The sequence below is a fragment of the Scedosporium apiospermum genome, assembly GCF_000732125.1.
Source record: "Scedosporium apiospermum strain IHEM 14462 chromosome Unknown SEQ_SAPIO_0098, whole genome shotgun sequence".
Lineage (NCBI taxonomy): Eukaryota > Fungi > Ascomycota > Sordariomycetes > Microascales > Microascaceae > Scedosporium > Scedosporium apiospermum.
The window spans coordinates 646239-668476 of NW_015971799.1; the positions used below are offsets into that span (position 1 = coordinate 646239).

The window sequence follows — 22238 nt, forward strand, 5'->3', positions numbered from 1 at the left end:
GACAGAGAAGATCAGCGAATCGCCAGACTTGAGAGTAGTACCAGACGCGGGGGGCGAGCGTTCGTTCCTCTGTTCGAATTGCCAAATCGTTAAGAGACGCAGTAGAATTGAGCGCGGGATTACCAATGGACCACTCGAAGTTCCTTCTTATTCTTTGCTGCTTGACGATCCACGTGTACTGTACTGGTTGACCAGAGTTCCAAGGTCGTAGTTGGGTTGGGCCGGAGCACAGGCGTTGCGTGGGTGCAAGTCGGGTGTCGGGGTTAAGCAAAGATAGAACGCCAATCAGCGTAGGAGGCGTCTCGCCAGATTCTATGTAGATGAGCTGGCAGGTGATGAGACGACCCCTGCGAGTGTGAGGTCGTTAAGCCACGAATGCCAACGTATAGTGGGGAACGAAGACGAGGATGGTGCGTTTGGCGGCGGTGAGGTAGGATTTCTTCAATGGGCAAGCAGAGAAGAAGCGGAAGGGGGGTTAGGCGGACGAGGCCAAGGGCGTTTCGGCGAGGTTGGACGACCTTTTTGAACGAATGGCTGGGAATGGATAGATGGAATCGATGGGCGAGCGGGGGGAGCAGTGGATCAGAACAAGGCAAGAAGAAACACATGCACCAGGCGGTCTCCAAGTTGACAGGGCGCCACCCAGTAGATGTACCAGTTGGGGCTCAGGACGAGGAAGCACGGAAGTCGTACTTCGTAGTGCGAGCACAAGAGGGTGGGCGGGAGGATGAGGCGAGATGGATGCCCCGGCACGGAATGGTGGAGTCAAAATGTTAGTGTGGATGGAAGATCGATCTTTAGTTGCTCCCTCGCACCTGCCGGCACAATGACTGGAGGTTGCCTTGTACTTCCTAGCTCTTTCTCCAACGACGTCCACTCGATACTTCCTACTTCATGCTTCGTAGTGTACAAATGTGCTGTGCTCGTGTCGGCGTCCGCTGCTGCCGTCTGGCAACATGCTGGATCATTGGATCAATTGATGAGTGTCGCCAGGCCCAGCGAATTCTCTTGGTTGATGTTTCTTCCCTCTGAGGCAGCCCGCCCGCCCCAACTAGGATGGCACGGGCTGTTTGTCTGGGTCCAGAGCGATCAACGCCACAAAACAGCTGAAAGACTTGGAAAATCGAGATATCAGCAACACCCACACCTTCCTTTTACCGGAGGCCCGGAATCCTGTGTCCCGTCCTGTGCATGATTTCTTCAAAGAATGGGAGGTACCGAGGTACGCCGGTTTCGCCCTCTGTTTATTTGTTATTCAATCTCCATGAATCCTGGACACCACCTTTTCTTTGCGGGTTTTCTCTTTATTCGAAGTTTCTGAGACAGCATGTGGTTGTGGTGGATGGGCTTAGAAACCGGGGCTCCCAACAGGAATCGCACCACAGTCGACAATCGAGGCTTACTGGTGGGCCAGCGCATCGCATGTGGTGCCATCGTCGAGAGACCTCTGCCGTCGCCGCATCGTATTTGTCTGTAGATGAAGCGAGGTGATGTCCCAGTAAGCACCAAGTACAAGCAGTTAGTGACCACATGCAGTTAACAAATGCATCGCTTCGTTGATGTTTCTACAAATAGCGGAAGCCTCCAGATCTCGTAGGCGCCTGGATGAATCACCTCGTTGTAACCCAGTTCCCGCGTCACGAGCGCTTCAGTCATCGGCATTGGTCTTTTTCGATTGGTAGACGGATGGCGGTAAGAAGAAGTCTATTCTCGATTGTTACCAGGTTCTGCCAATTCGATCACAAGCACCCGGCTTACAAGAAATAGCTTATCGGCCTGGGAAATCAAATCAATACCTCGCTCTGAATTGATGAATTAATACACAAGGTACTGAGGCATCGTTTTCAGCTACCGTTTAGATAAGGGGAAGAATCGAATTTTGCTCATTCCAATTCGCAGTCTCCGGCAAACCTCGTCCCTCCGTCTTGACTTCGCACAACCGTGGAACGAGCTTCTTTTCGGTTCCATCAATTGATGACTACGTCGTAGCAAACGCAGACCGAGCGCCGGTGACCGCCCAGCTTTTTCTCACACGCAGCAGCAAAGCGCTGGCAGTATCCACAGCATCCAGCGGATGCAAGACGAGAATCGCCTAAAGCAGCTGCTAGCCAGCGTTTGTCAGCCTGGACAAGTCGGGTGGGCCTGAGGGAAAAGTTTTCCGCGCAGTCCAGATTCTATCTCCTCCGATGCGCTTCTTGATCGTCGCCGCAAAGCTACGGGCTCCGAGAGGCTGGTTGGCTGGCGAGGCGTGTTTGTCCAGTCCATCCACACACTAATTGCAGTGACAGAGGGCGGACCCGGCTGTTGCTCCGATACTTGGTGACCAACCAACCAAATCCAGACCTCACTGTGGGGCGGTGTACTTTATACATCTACCGTAGCAACAAGAGAACACAAACCAGACGAGTAATTGTACAGATACTTTTAGGTAAACACTCTTCCATGTATGAGTAGCCTACTATCAGATCGAGAAAAGGTAACTTGACTCTCCTGCGCCGCTTACCCTCAGGTGCATGAAGTCCTAGTACCTTGAAGTGTACCTTTGTATAATATTCTGTAAGCTCGCTTGAAGCAAAGTAGTTTAGTTTACGAGGTATTAATAACCCACCCAGCACACCACCCTTCTTTTTTAACTCCACGGATGTGCACTTGCCTCGTCCGAATTTACCCCGCTCCTCGTATAGGTTCATTGTCCACACTGTCTCCGGTTCCACTCCATAGGAAACCGCTATCGACTTATGAGATTTGCAACTAGAGAAGAGGGGATCATGTTGCCTAGGGAGAAAAGAAAAATAACAACAATAATTAGAGTAAATAAATAAAAAATAAAAAATAAAAAATAAAATGAATAAAAGAAATAAAAGTAAAAGAAAAAGAAAAAGAAAAAGAGGAAGAAAGAGAAATTCTAGATTTAGCTACGTCTGGAAGGCATCGGCGCCCTCTATGAACCCCTGAGCACCAAATTCCATGTTAGTTCTGTAACTCCAGCCTTCCGTTAATCCATCCCACCACCAGTCCAGCCCGGTGGTTTGTCGCAAACAAACCCACTTCACTGTCCAGCACATCGCCAACCCCTCTATTCTACCACAAGAAAAATGAACATGGCAAGTGGACATGGAACGAAAGCTCTCGATCCACCTATTGCCAACTAGATCAAAGGATCATTGACCCCTTCCAAAGGGTCGTCATTCATAGCTCATCTGGTTGTTTCGATCGACAATACCGAGGTACTTCGTACGGGGCGGCTAGATATTGCAGCGCCACCGATGTCTCGAATCAGTGTGGTAAATGCCCCGAAAATGGGATCGTATCTCATTTGTAGGTCATTCAATTACTTGGTACAATAACGCCAGAAAGGCGACAAGCTCGAGCTCTCTTCTCAACTATTTTTGCCATTGACCAGTCAACAACAGGTGAACGACATCAGGCGTCTCATTGGGAGCCAGGCTGAATTTCTCTGACTCGGGCATCTAGACACTCGGGCACCAAATCCCGCGCTATTAGAAACACAGCCTAATTTCCATGAACCCCGAGGGTCTAGCATCTCTCATTATCTGGACCCTTTGTCTAATGATGATCTTGGTTCGTGGTTCGCTCCCGGCCTATCTTCTCTAGTGTGCTATTCCCAGCGGCTCGTTTTATGCGGCTCTCTCGCCGGAGGCTCGAATCTTAATATCCACGGGCTATTATCACGTATAGTTCGTCCCGGAAAACGGGGAGAATTTCCCAGGATGAAGCCGAGAACGTGCTGCATGTAATACTCCACGGGATAAGCGGACGGCTTGATATTGCCCATCCAATGTACCTGTGGTAAAGTGTCTCAGCACGATCTCCAACCCCCCTCTACGAACCATCCTATCCACCAAGACCCTGAGGTTTCCGGGATGCATCAACAGGGTTCGTTGGCTACTCTTCAACTCAGTTCGTCTTCCGCCAATCTGTCCCACCCCCAATGGCCATACCCTTGGTGCCTGGGACTGGCAGGATTGTTTTTCTCTGTCCCTCGAGCATCAGGTATTGCGCAGATCTACCTCGTGTCTGAGTCAAAGGATGCACCCAGCATCGGATGCAAAAGTAGTGGAGCTCCAGGCTGTCCGAAAGAAACAAGGGCTGGTCGTTCCATGTAGGTGTTGTCTCAAGAGTCGGGTATCTTCTTCGGCTCTTCATCAGCCAAGGTAGGGGGTTTAGGAGGGTAGGAGGGCACACCTCCGTTCGTGCAACCTCCGACCCGTCGAAGGCTGTAATAACTAGTACAGAGGTGACCATATAATGGTGGTTCTCTTAAGATTTATTCCCTGCCAAGATTGTGTATCCGTAATGCCGCATATTGATAGTTTGGCACAAGTAATCGTCTCTGGAGGTTCGAGACACTAGATCCGTTCTGGGTAACTGACTCTTGACTGAGAATCTAGATCAACAACCTGACTTTTTCATCCAAGCTGTGGTTTAGACAGGCATTTTCCCTGATCAGTGATATGTGGGTAGGGTCAACTCTGACAGCCAATTCAGGTACGGCCAGCGAGATGCAGGTCCCTAAAATGGCTACGACCCTGGATGAAAGGATAAAGGTGTCATTGACGATTCTCAGCCGCTGGCAAACTCACTTTCTCATGATCCTGCAAAACGTGTATGCTTGATGCCGATACCACCACCACATCCATCGATTTTTCCTTTCTGCTCAGTACTATTATTTTATCGAACTAGATCCTCACATAGCGCGAGTAAATCTACCCATATACCCATACAAAACTCAAATTGCACCCAGATCATCGTACCTAATCCCTGCACCCACAGTCAGTCCGCTTTCAACGACGTCACATTGACTTACAATACTTACAATACTCGTACGAAGCAAATGCATGCGTGTTTCTCCTTATCTTCAATCGACGCATGTGAATGTGCGTTTTTGTCTTACATTATTCCAAGATGAAAGATGGAAACTTTCCTCACGCCATCGATCGGACTGAAGCAAAAGAAGCATGCTCAGCGGAGGCGGCACGGAGATATCGAATCTTTCGTATTACGAGTCAACATCTCCCAGCAAGACCCCCCTCCACATTACGTAGATGGCGACTGTCCGAAGCGTCGGAAGGGCATCGGAAATTTGTGGAAGGGAAGATCTCCCTCTCACTCTCAACAGTTCCTCGATCAAAGGACATTTTCCGGGCCATTTCTGCACCTTGTCTTGTCCCTTGAAAGAACAGGATCGAGAGGGAAGAAGAAGGAACGCCACGGAGGACCGTAACGCCCTAGCGGCAGCATACAGAGCTGGCCAACAGCATTACCTGCAGAGCCAGCAAACGCCACTCTACATGAAGCCACTGCATGCATCACAACTCCATCAATCAGCTTCCCCCAGCTGCATCTCAAGCCACAACGGTCTTGACAGGACTTTCACCGTTTTCCCTTTTGAAAATGTGGCTTCCGCGGGCGGAAGTTCAAATCATCCCCATCGAAGCGGAAGTTTGAGCCCCGGCTCAGCTCGCTTAAGCAATATATGAGTTGGGGGATTGAAAGGATCTGGTCCTTTTTTCCATCTTTCGGGCCGGAGGAGGGATGCTTACACCCAGGACAGATTCGGCGGAACCAGCGCCGCCATCCAACTACCTTCTCGCTCGATAGCTACAGAGGCCAAAATTGCGAGCGTCGGCGGATTTCCTGAGTGTTTGCATCTCCTAGTGTAATCCCCCCGATTCCCCCGCCCGGGGATTTTATTTTAGATTATCCATCTCGAACGCCTCTCCCCAGCGCTCAATGGTGCCACATGAGCTGATTCTCCACGTAACACGTCAAACGAAAATATGCAATGTCCCGTTCCCTCCTTTCACCACCCCAAGGAATTAGAAATGGAGGAGAGCAAGATTACTTCCGGACTCGATTGCCCTCGTATGCCTGTAGGGAGCGCATCCTGATTCCTCTTGCGGGAAGCTGCGGATGCGCAATACGATGAGAAGTGGAGTGTTTGTTTAAGTCGTACTCTGTAAGCTCGGCATCACGTCGTGGAACCCTTCAAGTGGCTGTGCCTGCGTCGCTTTCCAGGACGGACAGCTTGCCGTAATTTGCCAATTACCCCAGGATTCACATCAGGCCTTTCGTCCAAGATGAGAAAGTGCCACGGCTGCGTTTACCCTTTTGGCCGTTGACGGCTGGTTGGATGAAGGGGATATCCTGGTTGTTCAAACGGTCATAACGGCTCCTCTCAGCCCATCCGTCCATCTTTGTATCTCTTGGTCTCGGCACTGCATAAGATACGTGTGTTATTACAAAGGCCATTAGGCCGGATTGGAAGGTCTGCGGGCGATAAAACACGGCGATATTGGAAATGCAGGCTTCCATCTCGATCCGCAGCGGGAAATCGCGGATGGAATCTGTACAGTCCCGGGGACAAGCCGATTCGAAATATTACAGAGTACACTTCTCGGTATAATAGAAACTGACTTGATTAATTGATTGTTCTCATCTTGTGGATGCAGACAAGACATCCGCAGGCGGTGCCACCAGGAGGTGATGTATTTCCAGAATTTTCTTGCTCACTTTTTTTCCCCTCACGCACAGAAACGGATAATATGTGGCTTGGACCCAAAGATGATCACTGTTCGTTAAACCGAGGTAGCCCTCTCTAATATCTATAAGTTAATCATAGTACGCATATGAAAGAGTTGAGAGGAACTCCGACCCGAGGCCGGAGAAGCCGGAAGAAACGAGACTCAAAATGGAAAGAACTTTGTAAGAATTAGTGAACTTCACCCTTCATCCCCAACCAAAATCCCAAACCCAAAAGAGAGCAGCGACGAAGAAAAAGCTCTTTTCTCAACATCAGATTGGACGTCACATTTCGCTCAGCCCTGAGAAACCCAACAGTCTGGCCCAACTACGAAGTACCGAGGTACACTAGACTTCACGCACGACACATCCGTCTCTCCCATTTTTGGTGCCTTGCCCGATACCGCCAGATGAGGGAAAAGATCAACCTCCCGCGGCCGAAGGAAGTAGGAAGGCCTTCGTGGCCCAATGGGATGAGAGGGAATCGAAGGAGTCCGGAGTGAGTGACGAATGAGTTCTGCTGGTCATGGCCCATCACCACCAGCACCACGCGAAATGGTAGGCTGCAGAGCAACCCTCTGCCGTGGCCGAGAGTTCTTGTCTCATGAGGAGAGAGCCGAGAAAGAACACCATCCGTCGTGTGAAGGAAGCAGTTCCGCTCTTAGAAAGTAGCAGTGATTTGATGCATCCGATTTCTTCGGACCAGGTACCCGTCTTCGACCTCGATGCGACCCTCCACGGCCTCATACTCATCCTTCCAGAGCAAATCCTTTTCTCTCGGATGCAATGGTAGTTTTTGTTTCTAGATCATGGAGGGTAGCGGCCAAAAAAGCAACATAATAGTGTAGTAGCTCAGTCTTACCAAGCTCCACTCAAGAGCAAGAACATCTCGGAGTAGCTATTCGCGTCGCTATTTTTTCTCTGTTCTCTGTTCTCTGGTTCGTCCCTTGCATTAGCCCTCAGTCTTGGAGGGCCGCAGCGCCTCTCCATTCGCCCTACCCGCCTGAAGGAATGCAAGGCACCAAAAGTCAAGACAATAGACCCAGAACCACGTTGCGTGTCTCGACTTGAATCTATCTCTTTTCTTTTCATGACTGGCATGAATTTCCCTCATCAGAAAACGCTGGATGCGGTGCAGGCAGGCCCTGGTCCTTGTCGACTTGGAGACAATTCATTCGATGCCCAAAGGCCGAATCCTTTTTCTATTCTTTGCTAGAGCCTGCCAAGTAAGGCAATTTTTCCCACCTCCTGCTTGAGCCCAGGCTACGTGGATCCAGCGACGCTTCGGTTCGGTTCTCTCAATGTGGAAAAGATGCTATTCTTTCTTGCCGAAGTAGGCAGGACATATGGCGTACACGTAGGATAGTGTAGATCGGCGAGATTCGGACGAATTGTCTACTTCGTCCCGTCGCTAGCTTGGTGGATTTTTTTTTCCCTCTCTACTTTGTTTCGCCTTTTCTCTTTCTTAGCGTCTCGACAAGTATCCAACGCAACGCTTACCGAGCTTGTGCTTGACAAATCCAAGTCTCTAGAAGAAATCTCTGCCCTCTCGGCTCAAGCGATTTGGGGGCCTCTTGCCCCAGATCCTCCCCCACCCGAGGCGCAGCCTCTGCGCGTACCTCCCAGTCTCCGCCATCCTTTGGGTTAGTAGAGCCAAAAAAAAAAAAAAGCCAAGTGAGTATCCCCGAGGTTGAGGGGCAGTATAAGGGGAAGCATGTTGGTAGGGAAAGAGAAGAGAAGAACCAAAATGAGGCCTGAAACAGGCGGATGATGCTAGAATAGCGAGCCGATAGTGCAATCAACCCAGTCCAAATTCGGTCCCCCGTTACTGGCCCTACACTAGATAGCCCGGCACTACGGAGTTTGAAGAAGAAGAAGAAAAGGTTGCCAAGGGGTCTTTGTTCCTCTTAACACATTCAATAGTTTTGGGCGTTTATGCGGGCCCGGAGGTGGAATCGGAGCGGGAATCATGTCCGTCTGGCCTGGAGGCTCGCAATAGATGCCGACGACCTCCGTGTTGAGAGACAACACCGCTTCGCCAAGGCACGATGGGAGATGAATGCGAATAGCCACAATTGTAGAGGGCTGAGAGATGCAATGGAGATTACGTTTTGGGGATTAACGAATTCGATTTCGCTCGTGTGCTTGAATGGCTCTGAGTCGTCCGTCGTGAATTCCCTATTGTTAACGACGTTCGACTTGACCATGTACCGCGATGATTCTACTACCTGTCCCGCCGCTACTACATTGCCATCTCTCAAACAAACAAACAACACCTGGGTATAACCATCCAACCTTTTACTCCTTCGACTAGCCTTCCTTCTCGACACGGTCGCCCTGCTTGGTATTCCGACTGGGATTGGAACCCAGCTGCTCCATACGGTTCTCGAGGTTGCGAAACCGGTCACCCTGAGCCCTCTGTTCAGCGCGAAGGGTTTCCAAAACATTAACAAGCGTTCTAATGGCGCTGCTAACCGTGCTGGGGATCGTACTCAAGGATTCTTGGGGTACGATGGAGTTACCCATCCAGATGCTCAGGTACTTATCGAAGCTGGCCTTGATTTCCTGGTCAGCTTGGATCATCTGTTGGCAGATGTTCTTGAGGCGAGTACGCGAGGCCTTGATGACGTCTGGGCTCTGATAGGAGGGCAAGAGGTTAGCATCAAAACCGAACAAAAGAGAGGAGGGATCAGAGTGTTCCTTACAATCTCGCCGCGAAGAGGAATACCAATAACGAACTGGGCGAGATCGCGGGCGTCTGCGAGATATTGCCGCGGTACAACATCGCATATCTCACCCAAAAGCAAGCAACGGACGCACTTTGCAGATTCGCCTATAGGAACAGGAAAGCCCAGCGGCCGCCCTCGAAGTCAGTTTCCCACAACGGAAAATTGAGAACGGGGCGAGATGTAGGATAGAAGGGTTTGGCAAAAAGAGAAGGAAAAAAAAAAAAAAAAAAAAAAAAGGGGGGGGGGGGAGGGGGGAGGGGGAAGAACACATACCGTCCGCGTCAACGCAGAGTTGCAAACTACCAGTCGAGTCTGAACCATTGGCCATGTAATGGAGGAGGCACCTGTAACAAGGATAGGCTCGAGAACCCCCAGGGAGCTTCTCGAGAACGGCCGAGTTGGGAGAGATTCTTCCATTGGAAGCGGAAGGCTGAGGGCTGGGTTGGCCAGGATTGGATGCTATAATTGTAAAACAGACTGAGAGGTGCTTGCTGACGGTGGTCGCAAACGCGTCGCGATGAATTACTAGACGAGTTCCGGGCTGTCCCTGGGTTTGGGCAGTGGCAGCCCCGGAGACAACGGACTGGCCGCTGGGTCCGCCGCTATGTTGGGGAGGAAGATGCTGGACCGGGGGGGCCGAAGTAGGAACGGCAGGTTCTCTACGAACCTGGGCCTGACCAGCCGACGGGAAAGGAAAAGCTTGACCTCCGGATTGATTGTCATGAGCCGTGAGAGGTTGAGGGAAGCAACAGGTTGAATGGGGGACTGTGTTCTGGGCAGGCCCCGGCGGAGACATGCCGAGACCATCGGCCGGTTGATTCTTAGATTGGCCATGACCCTTGCGCGTGGCAGTCGAGGAGGAAGGAAGAGGCTGTTGGGCCGCACCGGACTGGCCACGTCTCCGACCGCTCGAGGAAGCCATATGACGAGCTACAGGTTCGGTAATTCTGTTCTCGTAAGGGTACTTGGGCTGCTTCGGAGCCCTAGACTCTGCGTCCGAGGTGTCGTGGCGACGCTTGGGGGGCATAGTGGAAAGGGGGGTTATTACCCTGATGTATTTCTAAGGACTGAAATCGTTTTCTCAACGAGGATTTGTTTGAGAGGTAGAGAGAAAGGAAAAGGGATCGAGGAGGTAGGAGAATGGAAATTTCCTTTTGTAGGTGGACAAACCCTCAAGGGAGGGGAGATCCTGCGTTCATTCATTCATTCATCTCATCTTGTGGTGGAGGGTGGAGTAACTCATCTTCAAAGATCTCGCGATGCTGGGGGGTTGTGTATAAGATCATTACATTCGTACCTATTCCTTCCCAAATGACTGACCGCAAGGTAACGCTCTAGTGTACATACAAACATAAGAAAGACAAATGGATCTAATGTGCTTGAAAAAGGGGTATAACTAAGGGAAACAGAACCCATCTCCTTCTTCATCCCCGGTTCCTTCAGCCTGACCTCTTGGGATCAAACCAGACGAGAACCTCCTGAAACCCATTGCGAACCGACTTCGCGAGAGACAAAAATATAGCCCCGATCTGCGCCGGCACGTACTGAATCACGTACCAGATACCCCATATCGTCCACCAAATTGCCGCCCCAAAGATGCCCAGAAGCGCCTTGAGGACCTCATAAGAAGTCTTCCCAAGCGCAGCGATCCCCGACACAATTGCCCTCGGCAAGCCGACAAACACGGCCCTCACCAACGCACAGAACCCATCCCACACATCCTTCAGCGTAATCTGACGAAAGAAGTTCACGACAGCCACCACAAGCGTATGCAGCACCGAGAACAGTCTCGTCACCACATACCACACCGCACGACCGAACCGCCTCGCCGTCTCGGCAAGCCAGTTCCCAACGAGGACGGCGGCCCTCTTGATGCGTCCGGGGACCTTTTTCGTCTGGCGCCAGAGCCACTTGACGATGCGGGCGACGACGCGCGGGATCTTCTTGACGCCGCGGACGACGGCCTCGGCGCCCCGTTTCGCGCGGCCGGGCATGGCGAGGATTTGGCGTTTGCACCAGCCACCGAAGCGCCTCCGATGTTCGATGGCGTATTTGACGGCGTCTTTCACGGGGATGACGACGACGTGTTTAGGGATAGAGTAGAAGAAGAACTTGGGAATCTCCCAGAAGAGGATTTCGCAAAAGCTGAGAATCTTCCGCCGGGCCTTCTGCACGCGCAGCATGAGTACGGCGTGTTTCTTCTTCCACCGCCTCCACCCGCCGCCTCTCCGCACGGGGAGATAGTCCACGACCTCGCGGTGGCCGTTGGCAGCCGCTAACCGAAGAGCCAACTGGCCGTCGGGCGCGATCGTGGCGTCGTCGGCGCCGCACTCTTCCATGAGAAACTTGACGATGGGGAGGAAGCCCCGCTCGGCTGCGACTTGCAGTGGGGTGCGTTCGGCGCCGTTGTGGGTACCGAGCTGAGAGACGTCGGCGCCGAGGCCAACGAGGCAGCGCACGACGGCAATGTTGCCGTTGTTTACGGCGGCGATGAGGGGCGTCAACCCTTTCATGGAGACGGCGCAGGGGGATATGAGCCCGTTGGTTACCATGAGGGTTATTACGTCGAGGTTCTTGGTGGTGATGGCCTGGAAGAAGCGGCAGAAGATGATGGCTTGGGTCTCGCGCCTCTCAAGCGACTCGGTGGAGAGCCCGAGGGGAATCTTGAGGCCATCGCCGAAAGGGTGCCGCGTTAGAGGTAGGCCGAGGGAGTCGGAGTCGAGGGATTTGGTCCAGTCTGCGAAGCGGAGGCCGTTTTCTTCGTAGGCGGGGACGGGATCGTCTTCAGCCGACATGATGATGGTTTGCGGTGGTGATGTAGTACTCAGTATTGATACTTGATGATGAGTGATTTATATCTTGAGAATATGATGAGAATGTCGATGTTGCTCTTTGTTTGACTCAATGTCTTTATGATATGCAACAACACGAGCCCAGAGTGTCAAGAAAAGTGATTGAGCAATCGTCGTCTTTATATCTTCTCTGGATATCAACAAAAGGCAGAATGAAAAGGCAATTTTCATGGAAGAACACGCCAGTTTTGTCCTCGACATAACCGTCACGGAAATTAGGTTCAACCCTAAATCGACTACGCTGAGGCTGTACTCTAACCAGCTGGTCGCCGAGATTGCCAGTTTGATCGTTTTATCGATCAGGGAGAGGGACTTGGGCAGCTCAGCCACTGCAAACTAGTCCCTAAGAAGTGGTCGAGTGCCTTTCGCGCCTGACAGCCCAATCGACCGGGCCCACGATGCACGATGCGACCGAGAGAAGACCTTGGCGGGGGGATTAATACAGTTGGGCGAGGGCTAATGCGAGCCATGGGGAATGGACGAGACGGGGTTGGGGCGGCATCATTGGAGGAGGGTTTGCAGGTTTCGCTGGCAGTTGAGGCAGCAATTGAGGAATGCTTGGTGAAGGCCGTTGGAAATGTGCAGTCGAAGTGTATTGGTGTTGATCAATTGATGGCTCAGTGGCGCCTGGCCAGGCCAGACCAGCCCTACCAACGGTCATGTCATGGTCACGATGCGAAGCAGTGCGGTCCAATGCACCGAATGCGCCTTCCAGTCAGAGCTTCACAGAACAATCGCCTCAGGTTCAGCAATCAAGAATCCGAGGCATCCAGCTGACAATATCCCTCATCGTCCTCATCGTCATCGTCGTCATCGTAGTCATAGTCATCAGCCTCCAGTCTCGAAACAGAGTTGATCCGGGATCCGTCTCAACGTTGAATCTTCAGCTCTCCCGTTTCGGGTTCTCTCCCGAGATTGCAAGAAGGCGCAGCATTTCCAACTCATCTAAATTACACTACCGACTCCTGGCGGCATCGCGCACCGCGATCCGGTCACATGTCTCTAGGTTCCCAAAGACACAATGTGTCGACCTCGGAGTTGGAGACATCAATTTGAAAAGTTGATCTTTGTCCCTTCGTCTCTGGCCTTCCAACAGGTGACACAAGCGACAAGTGATTGAGGCAATGAGGCCACCCTCCAGAAGCCCGATTCCCAGCCAGGCCCAACTTAGCCAGGCCCGGTCGGGGGACGAATCCAACCTGTCGGTCGGTCATAAGGCGGATTAGGTCCCGATTGAGTTGGCCGACAAGCGCCTTTGAAAGTGTAGCCCTACGACTCCGCCACATCTCCAACCACCCTTTCCATTCTCTCGGTGCTCCCCTCTTTTTTAAGGTTAAGAGCGTGCCCACCATCAGTTGACGTGTGGTCCTTGCCGAAAGAGTCACGGATTGACACTTTTGTTATCTCGATTGATCTTTTTTTTTCTACTTTCATATGCACAATGCGCTAAACACCAACAAGAAGAATCTGCGGAATCAAGATCAAGAATGCGCTCAAGGAAACCCATTGCTCCATCTGCGTGCCTCTCCGAACCAACGGAGCCCTCGCCTCGCTGCAGGCCCTTAGGCAGCCATCAGGTGGTATTCCTGGCCTAGAGATGGCACGAATGAGACCAACACCGAATTAGTCGTCCTTTCGTCTCCCTTGTATTTATTGTTTTTTTCTTTCTTTAATTCTAACCGGACCTGAACAACAGCTTGGGGGCCGTTCTCACAAGATGCAGTTATCCGTACAGAGATCCTGTACAAGCGCGTCGTAGGCCGGCTTGGGGTTGAATTCAGCGTCAAAGAGGAGCGGGTTCTCGCCCGGCCTCCAAGAGTCCTTGAAGTCCCAAGTTAGTTGCAAGTTTTCAAAATCCCGGCTGGTTTACGAACGACCGAACTTGGGCCTTACCTTGTCGGAAACTCCCCAAACGGTGACGCCTACACAAGAGGTGATGTTGAGACAGGCGTTAATCACCGTGGTGTACTCTTCCGGCGGCGCATTGGCAATGTCGAGCTCCGTCACGGCAATTTGCTCGACTCCGCTGGACGCAAGAGCCTCAAGCGCTCCGGGGACGCCGGCTGAGAGACCTTGGATCAAGTGGGTTTGCGAGCCTGGCTTCTGGTTAGTTTTCTGGCTTTCTCCCCGATCCATAGCTGCCAGTTTTACTTCCTTCATCTTCCAAACCCGGCAATAGAAGAGGGAGGAAAAACAGGAGAATAAGAAAGAGAAAAAAAAGATAACCAGAAGGCACTCACCGATGCCGTCAATGGGCACTCCGGCCGCTATCCACCTCTTAACACTGCTCACCATGGCCTGCGTCTTGTTTGAGTTGGCGCTGTCGAGGTTAAAGTCGTTGATGAAGAGCTTCGCGTCGGGATCCACGGCACGCGCGGTGTTGAAGGCGAGGGAGACGAACTCTTCGCCGAGCACGTTGAAGAAGACGGACTCGCGCATCGTGCCGTTTTCGTTGAAGATCTCATTGACGACATCCTGGAAACACCCGTCCCCCTGTATTAGCTTCTCCGATGCTCGAAACCGCCCTCATACAGCAAGAAAGAGAGATCGCAACCCACCCAAGCAAACATCTTCCCCTTATACCTCCCCACGACACTCGTAATATGCTCCGTAATAACCTCCCTCAACTCCCCCGCATCCGTAATATTCTGCACATACCCCGGCAGCTGCGAATGCCACACGAGCGTGTGTCCCCTCATGGGGATATTGTTCTCCTGCGCGAAATCAACGACAAAGTCCGGCTCGTCAAAGTTGAACACGCCGCGCTCGGGCTCGACGGACTCCCATTTGAGACTGTTCTCGTTGGTGAGCTGGCCAAAGTTGGCGGTGATGATGGCGGCGTTGACGTCCGAGAGGAGGAGGCGCTGGTCGGTGATGGTGCCGAGGTATTGCTTGCCGCGGGCGACGAAGAGTCTGTGGAGGCTGGTTTCGGCTTGGCGTTTGGTGAGGAGGGCGGTTGTGAGGGAGAGGAGGGCAAGGGACAGGAGGGAGCGCATGGTGAGAGATGAGAACGGAAAAGAAAAGTACCAAATAAATGAATGAATAAGAAAAGGAATGGAAGAAAGGAAAAATAAATCGGGCTTAAGTTTTTTGTGAGCTTGGTATAAGTGCAAAAGTTGACCGAGCCCACTCGTGATAACTTCGTCTCTCGGGCGATATATATCAGAGAAGAAACAATCTAGAATTTCCGGAAACTCGGGCCTCTGTCAACCGTATATACTACAACACCCATCAACCTGGCTCGCAAAAAAAGGCAACGACTAGTGAGCAACGCCAAGCTACAGATGTACACGATTGATCTCCGAGATGAGACTGCGGAGGAGCCCGAGTCCACCAAACATACCCTCACATCAAGGGCACATCCGGGGCGTTTATCCCTTCCTGCCTTTAAAACAGCTACAACAAAATAACCCGAGATCCTCGATGCAAATCATTATGATCTTGTTGTTCCACGGGGCGCAAGAATCATACAGCTTATGAGTGCGATTCCTTTCGTACAGCATGATGAAGAGTAAAGCCAGCAGCAGAATATCCGTTGTCCAAGATAGTTCTCTAGAACTTTAGGTTCTTCAATACCCTCAAGTTCAGACGATATATGATCAGATAGAAATTAGAGAGAGAGAAGAGGAGAAATTCACCTAGGTTCCCCTTTGCGGGTTTGCGACTGGCCTCGTCTCCAATGCGCCAAGCGAAGCACAAATCGGGCGAGGGGACAAAGAAGAGGGAAAAGGGACGCTCGCTCACACGACAATTAGACAAAGGAATACGCAGCAACTCTATCAGGGAGGAAAGTTCGAGCGCCAAGGTTGCATGATCGCAAGGGTTGCCAACGGACATCTGAGACGCCTCGACGTCGATCATTTAAGTTCATCAAGATGGGGAGGCCGATGCACTAGGAACAGGGCCAGACAAAATCCGACGAGATTCATCAATTACACCCCGTGGGACCTGAATTTAAATAAATTTCCATGGTCCCTCTTTTGCTCCGATGTAGCTCTCGAATGCAGAATGCGAGGGTGTCGTTCGTTGTCGACGCTGGTCCCGCAACATTTCTCTCGAGGTCCCGGATCGGACAAGAATTCGGTGCCAGAATATTAATATGCTGATTATTATTTTTTTCCGGGGAACCGCGATAGTCCGGGTTGGGAAATAATTGCCGGGCCGGAGGGATATTGATCAATCGTCTTATTGTTTTCTTGCTTCTCACCGTCGATGGCAGCAGCTACGCTCTACCGCTGTCGGCGCTGCTGCCTAGACTTAAATGGTGATTCTAGTAGTAGAACTAAGACTAGGATAGGACGAATCCTACTCAACTCCAAGTGCTCGTCGCTCAAGATCAATTGAGTTGAAACAGCCTCCTTGTCAATACTGGGAAGCAACGGGAATTCTCTCTCCATTATCACCACCATCGAGTTTGCGGGTGAGGGCTTATTGTCGTGCTATCAAAGCTCATCTCCCCTAGGCACTCCGTCGACATTTCAACATCACGTCTCTCATCTCTCGTCTCACATATACATTCTCTCTAATTCGCAGCCATGTCCAGTCCACCGTCCCATCACACCCATTCCCGCCTCCTCCTTGACATCTCCCCCACCGACTCTCTCTCCCCATATACCCGCCCACCCTTCCCCCGCTGCCTCGCAGCCACCACTCCCGCCGGCCGCGTCCCTCCCACAACACCGCCCCGAGACAAGCACGACGACCCCTCCACGTTCCCGGGCCCCATCGTCCTCCCAGACGACTGCCTCGCTCTCGAGCCAACCTACCCTCCCCAAAGCCTACGGTCATGGCTCCTAAGCAAAGACCGGAACCCCGTCACCTCCACTCGCAAGACTCTCTACGTCGTGGCGCCGCCGGATATCTCCGGACCCCCGGCCATGACCGCAGCGCTGAGGAGTTGGTCGGGAACTCCTCCTCCCAGCGCGCACGGAAAAGGGGGCTCTTCTTCCTCTGGGAACCGGCATCCGTCGGTAGAGAGTATCCGTGAGTATCTATCCGCTTTTTACCACGGCCTGGACGTGAAACTTTTCAACGAGCCCCTCCGCTGGGTCCTCTGGGAAGAAGGAGACTTTGAGAAGAAACGCATCCCAAAGTACATAGGGCTCGCGGCAGCGAGCGGGCAATGCACAGGCGTTAGGTGTCGACAGCCGAATGACCCTGGGCTGGGACTTCATCATCAGTTAAATCTGAGCGATATCCTCGATGCACTGATCGAACTTGTCCCGGACGATGCGTACGCGGTCTTGATGCTTGTTCATCATGACCTTTACGAGGACGACGAGGATGATTTCTGCGCGGGGAGGGCCTTTGGGGGAAGTCGCGTCGCGGTGGTTTCTACGTTTAGGTATAACCCTGCCATGGACGGTTTACGAGACGAGGTCGATTACGAGCATATCTGGCCATCATCTCATTGCCTAGATTATCTCGAGCCGCGACATCCGCAGAGTATAATATCGAAAAAGAGCAAACGCACAGCCCGCCACTCCTTCAAGAGCAGCGTCATCGTAGACCTCAACAGCCCGGGAGGAATCCCCGCCGCCGTCCAAGCAGCAACTAGCATCGCTGGCACCAACCATTCAAAGCCCGACACCGACGGCCTCTGGCTCGCCCGCGTATGCAAAACCGCCTCGCACGAACTAGGCCACTGCTTCGCCCTTGACCACTGCGTCTACTACTCTTGCATAATGCAAGGCACCGCCTCCCTCGAAGAAGACGACCGCCAACCACCCTACCTCTGCCCCATCTGCCTCACCAAGCTCACCTGCGCGATGCAACGAACCAAGCCCGGGATCGATAAGCCCGCCGAAAAGGAGTACGTCCTCCGTCGGTACGAGGCCCTCGAAGCCTTTAGCTCTAAACGCCCCGGTGTTCCTATGCTAGCCGGCTTCGGAGCGTGGCTTCGGGTGAGGATGGAGAGTTTGCGGGAGGAGGAGGCTTAGGCGCGTTGGATAGGAACTCGAAGTAAGGAACGGTACTGGGTTTCCGGCCGAGGAAGTTTTGTACCGTTTCGGCTTCGGGACGGCTCGCGCCGAGTTGGAGGAAGTTGCGGCGGTATTTCAAGCCAGTTTCGGAGTTCATTGGATCGCGGGCGAAGAAGGTGGTGTATAGATCCATTGCGATAGTCCGAGCCCTACAAGAAGCCGTTAGAATAGAAGAGAGAAGAAAAACAAGAAAGAAAAGAAAGGTTGACAAATGTAAACTTACAGCGCATACGCAAAGTACCCAGCATCATAAGCCCGGAAGATATGCCCAAATCCCGCCTCCCTTATCGTCGTCGGCTCGCCCGTCTTCTTATCCACCAACCCAGCAAGCATGGTAATCTCCTCTCCCAGCTCGCTAAACAGCCTCGTGAGATCAATATCCACCACGTCATTGTACCCCTTACCCGTATGGATTGTCAGATCAAACAAGGCCTGGTGAATAAGGAAGAGCATATGTCCAGCCCCATTCACAGCTCTCGTACGCGCAATATCCGTCGCGAATTGTCTTGGAAGTGTAGGTTCGAGTTCCTCCCCGACGGGCTGCTTTCCAGCAGAAGCCGCCTTAGCTTGCTCGGCCTTCCAGTGCCGCTGCATGTTCTCGTCGCCTAGGAGGCTGTAATGGCGGCTAATCTCGATGAGCACGTCGGGCTCCCAGATCCAATTCTCGAGGACGATGCTGGGGATCTCGACAAAGTCTCGAGAGAATCCTCGGGCATATTTGGTCTTGCCGACGAGGTAGTGGATGGCGTGGCCGAGCTCGTGGAACATTGTTTTGGTCTCGCCGTGGAGGAGGAGGGTTGGGTGGTCCGGGGTGGGTCTGCTGAGGCTGAGGATGAGGGCGCCGACTTGGTATTGACGCTTACCTTTGCTGGTATCGATGAAGCCCTGATAGAGCGGAAGGGAGCCGACAAGTTAGACGAGAACACTGTTGATTTGATATGACAGAATACACGTTTGGAGACTTTGAATGCCCTGGGTACTTACCGGAACCAGAGATGTATGATGTGCCTGTGATAGTTTTCCTTGGCGAGCGAACAAGTCCAGATATAAATATCCCAGAAACTCACCACCCAGCGCATCGCTATCCCAGACGGTGTAAAGAACGACATCCTCGTGCCACGCGGAACACTTGGCGCGACGAAACGCCAGACCGAAGAGCCTCTCGAAGATGGACAGCATACCTTTGAGCGTGTGCCACACTTCAAAGTACTCGGGGAACTTGCTCATATCGAGAGCGAACTTCTCGTGGTCGTACATCCGCTGGTAAAAAGAGAAGTCCCAAGCGTAAAGATAAGCAAAGTCATCGCTAACATGACCGGAAGCAGCATCCGCGACGACTCCCATCTTCTTCAGATGATCCCTCTTCAACTCCAGCAACGCCTCGATCTCAGCCTTACCGATGGGCTTCAGCCTATCTTTCAAGTCATCGAGGAAGCTCACGACCTCCTCGACGCTTTCCGACATGCGTCCTTCCATCTTCAAGGCGGCGTGGTTCTCGTAGTCCAATATCTTGGCCAATGTATCCCTTAACTTGACCACACGACGCAACCTCTCGACATTCTCAGGAAACCTATTACCCCTCGCCAAATACGCCTTCTTCCTCGTCGCCGAACGAACAGCATTATGCATAACCGCCACATAATCCCCTCCACGGAAAGTAACCCAGTACTGCGTCGTCCCATTCTCATCCTCGCGCGTCTTATACTTGGCCACATTCCTCTCCGGAACACCTTCCAGCTCCTCCCTTGTAAACCACACCCCATCATCCGCCTCATTCAACGTCCTCCTCGCCGCCAACAAAACATCCTGCAACTCCCTCTTCAGCTCCAAAAACCTCTCCCTCTCGGGCCCTTCCTCCAGCGCCGCTCCGTTCCGGCGATAGCTCCCATAAGTCTCCTCGAGCAGATGCGAATCCTGCGGGTCGAGGACTTCGTCGCCGCGCTTGTACCGCTCGTACACGGCGCCAACTAGGGCGGCGATGTCCCGGCGGGCGATGCTCTCGGCCGAAGCGGCGGCGAGGAGCTTGTCGGCTTCGAGGGAGGCGTCGCGGAGGGCTTGGTCGGCGGAGACGGTGCCGATGTGGTGGATGATGGTGGTGCGGGAGCGGGCGGAGAGGTAGTCCTCCTCGAGGGGGGAGAGGAGGTTGGAGAAGGTGGCGGTTGAGGGGGTTAGGGTGGTTGCGAGGTGGTCTTCGAGAGCTTTGGTGCGGGCGATGATGGATTGGGTTTCTGCGAGGAGGGAGGAGGGGGTGAAGTCGAAGGAGGGCGGAGCTTGGGGGGGAACTTTGGTGGAAATCGAGACAGTCATCGTGAGGTCGATGTTGGCGATTTTGCGATACTTTGGTCCTTCAATCCTGGATGAAGCTGGCTAGCATGTCGATGGAGTCTTAGCTTTTTTATGTCCCTTTTCTCGATTTATTTTACTCTTTTCCTTGGCCCCGCAGCCCAACTCGATCGCATCCGATCGACCCCGCCATGATTTGCTGCGTCCTAATCTCAATGGTGATTTTGATCAATCTCGGACTAACACCAACAAACACACAATCAATCAAGGCAGGAAGGATATAGCACACGATCGGCATCGGATGTCACGAGCCGGCGGCTATCTACACTGATGCATCGTCATCCTTGATATCACATCGCACGAGTCACCGAGATCAATTTAAATTATAGCACCTTCCTGCTCGTATCCGCAGTCTCATATCGTCGTAGTATTAAAGCTCAGCACGATCCCCATCAATAAAAGAGGCACCCACCCTCTGCAACACCGCACTCGCCCTTGTGCTCCCAACGCCAGACATCTCACCATCCCCTAATCAATGCATCATCATGAACGCCCCTCATCATCATCAACGTCATCATCATCTCTCATCTCTCATAGCTCATCTCATCCCATGGCCCTCCCTCTCTCAAACTATCCTCTTCACCCTCCCCGTCTTAACATCATAAACCCACCCACTCACAGGAACATCCAAAACGGCCTTCTTCCCCCTCAACCAAGCAACATCTCTCTTCACCTCCGCCTCCACATCCGGGAAAGTCAAGAAATCCAACCCCCTAATATCCGTCTCAGCCTCCTCGCCAATATTCTTCTCCACGAGCCCGTGCGCGAATTCGCTCGTAAACGTCAGCATGCCGCAGTCCGTGTGCTTGATGAGGATGATCTCGCGCGTGCCCAGGAGTTGCTGCGAGATGATTACGCTGCGGAGGGCGTCGTGCGCGCTGCCGCCGGCGTTGCGGATGACGTGGGCGTCGCCGGGGGAGATGCCGAGGGAGGCGGCTGGGTCGAGGCGGGCGTCCATGCAGGTTACTTTTTGGGTGGGTTAAAAGGTTAGATATACCGGGAGGGATGCTTTGAAGAGAGCAGTCGGGCTTCGGTGAGAGAGTTATCCTTACCAACGAGGTATTTCTTCGACGGGGGCAGGGCAAGGTCCCCGTGGGTGAAGGAGTCGCCGTAGGCCGTGTTAGCCTCGACGAGATGCTTGAGAACGGGAGAGTCGTTTTCGGAGCTCATGTTGAGTGTTATTCACAAAGTAGGTAGCAATATCTTGTAGTTTCTGTCTATATGGAAGAGAAGTAATAGTCAAACGAGAGATCGACGGCTACCATAGAATCAAAACTTGAGAGAGCCGAGCGGACTGAACCAATATATAACCAACTCCTTCTCTCCCACGCCAACTCGTTATCTCCCGAGAGCTTCAACTCTTCCCTCCCCCACACCTAAAGCCGCAGCAACCAATCTCTCAAACCTCCATCTCCTCCCACAACCACCAGCATTTCCGGATTTCCCAGCTTCCAAGCTCCTAGGAAGCTCCCTGGTTGGACGGAGAATAACCCACCCCGCGATGGCATCATCACCGCCACCTCGATACTATCCCCAATCCAGCCATCCGAGCGCTTCCCGCCCTCCAGCGCCTCGTTCAACCCCTCAGAGATCGTCGTTTTATTCCAATTCTTACGGCATCTTCTCACATCCCTTACAGATCACGTCAGAATGTCTAGCCTCGTTTTCTTGAAAGTCAATTCTTCTTCTTTCTCTTATCTTGTCTTGCTGATTTATGATGTAAACCGAGGCTTTTTTCCGTGATCGGGGCTTAGTGTAGATTGGGAACCAAGGGGGGGACCTCGGAGAGT

General features: G+C 52.5%; 3 protein-coding genes and 2 pseudogenes across 3 annotated transcripts; 1 reads left to right on the forward strand and 4 right to left on the reverse strand.

Annotated features, from left to right (window-relative positions):
• Positions 1-8853: 8853 nt before the first annotated feature.
• Positions 8854-10299, reverse strand: SAPIO_CDS5335 (uncharacterized protein; the record flags this gene model as incomplete). Its single annotated transcript, XM_016787683.1, has 3 exons — positions 8854-9180; positions 9249-9301; positions 9546-10299. The coding sequence occupies 3 exons, from the start codon at positions 10297-10299 to the stop codon at positions 8854-8856; spliced, it is 1134 nt and encodes a 377-aa protein (XP_016642698.1).
• A 412-nt stretch (positions 10300-10711) lies between these two features.
• SAPIO_CDS5336 lies at positions 10712-12067 on the reverse strand (annotated as a pseudogene; the record flags this gene model as incomplete).
• A 1767-nt stretch (positions 12068-13834) lies between these two features.
• SAPIO_CDS5337 (Cellulase) lies at positions 13835-15120 on the reverse strand (the record flags this gene model as incomplete). Its single annotated transcript, XM_016787684.1, has 4 exons — positions 13835-13945; positions 14018-14220; positions 14365-14599; positions 14683-15120. The coding sequence occupies 4 exons, from the start codon at positions 15118-15120 to the stop codon at positions 13835-13837; spliced, it is 987 nt and encodes a 328-aa protein (XP_016642699.1).
• A 1539-nt stretch (positions 15121-16659) lies between these two features.
• Positions 16660-18063, forward strand: SAPIO_CDS5338 (annotated as a pseudogene; the record flags this gene model as incomplete).
• Positions 18064-18324: 261 nt separating this feature from the next.
• SAPIO_CDS5339 (Carbonate dehydratase) lies at positions 18325-21618 on the reverse strand (the record flags this gene model as incomplete). The annotated part of the gene is made up of 4 exons (XM_016787685.1): positions 18325-18990; positions 19090-20472; positions 21068-21414; positions 21501-21618. The coding sequence occupies 4 exons, from the start codon at positions 21616-21618 to the stop codon at positions 18325-18327; spliced, it is 2514 nt and encodes an 837-aa protein (XP_016642700.1).
• Positions 21619-22238: the final 620 nt, after the last annotated feature.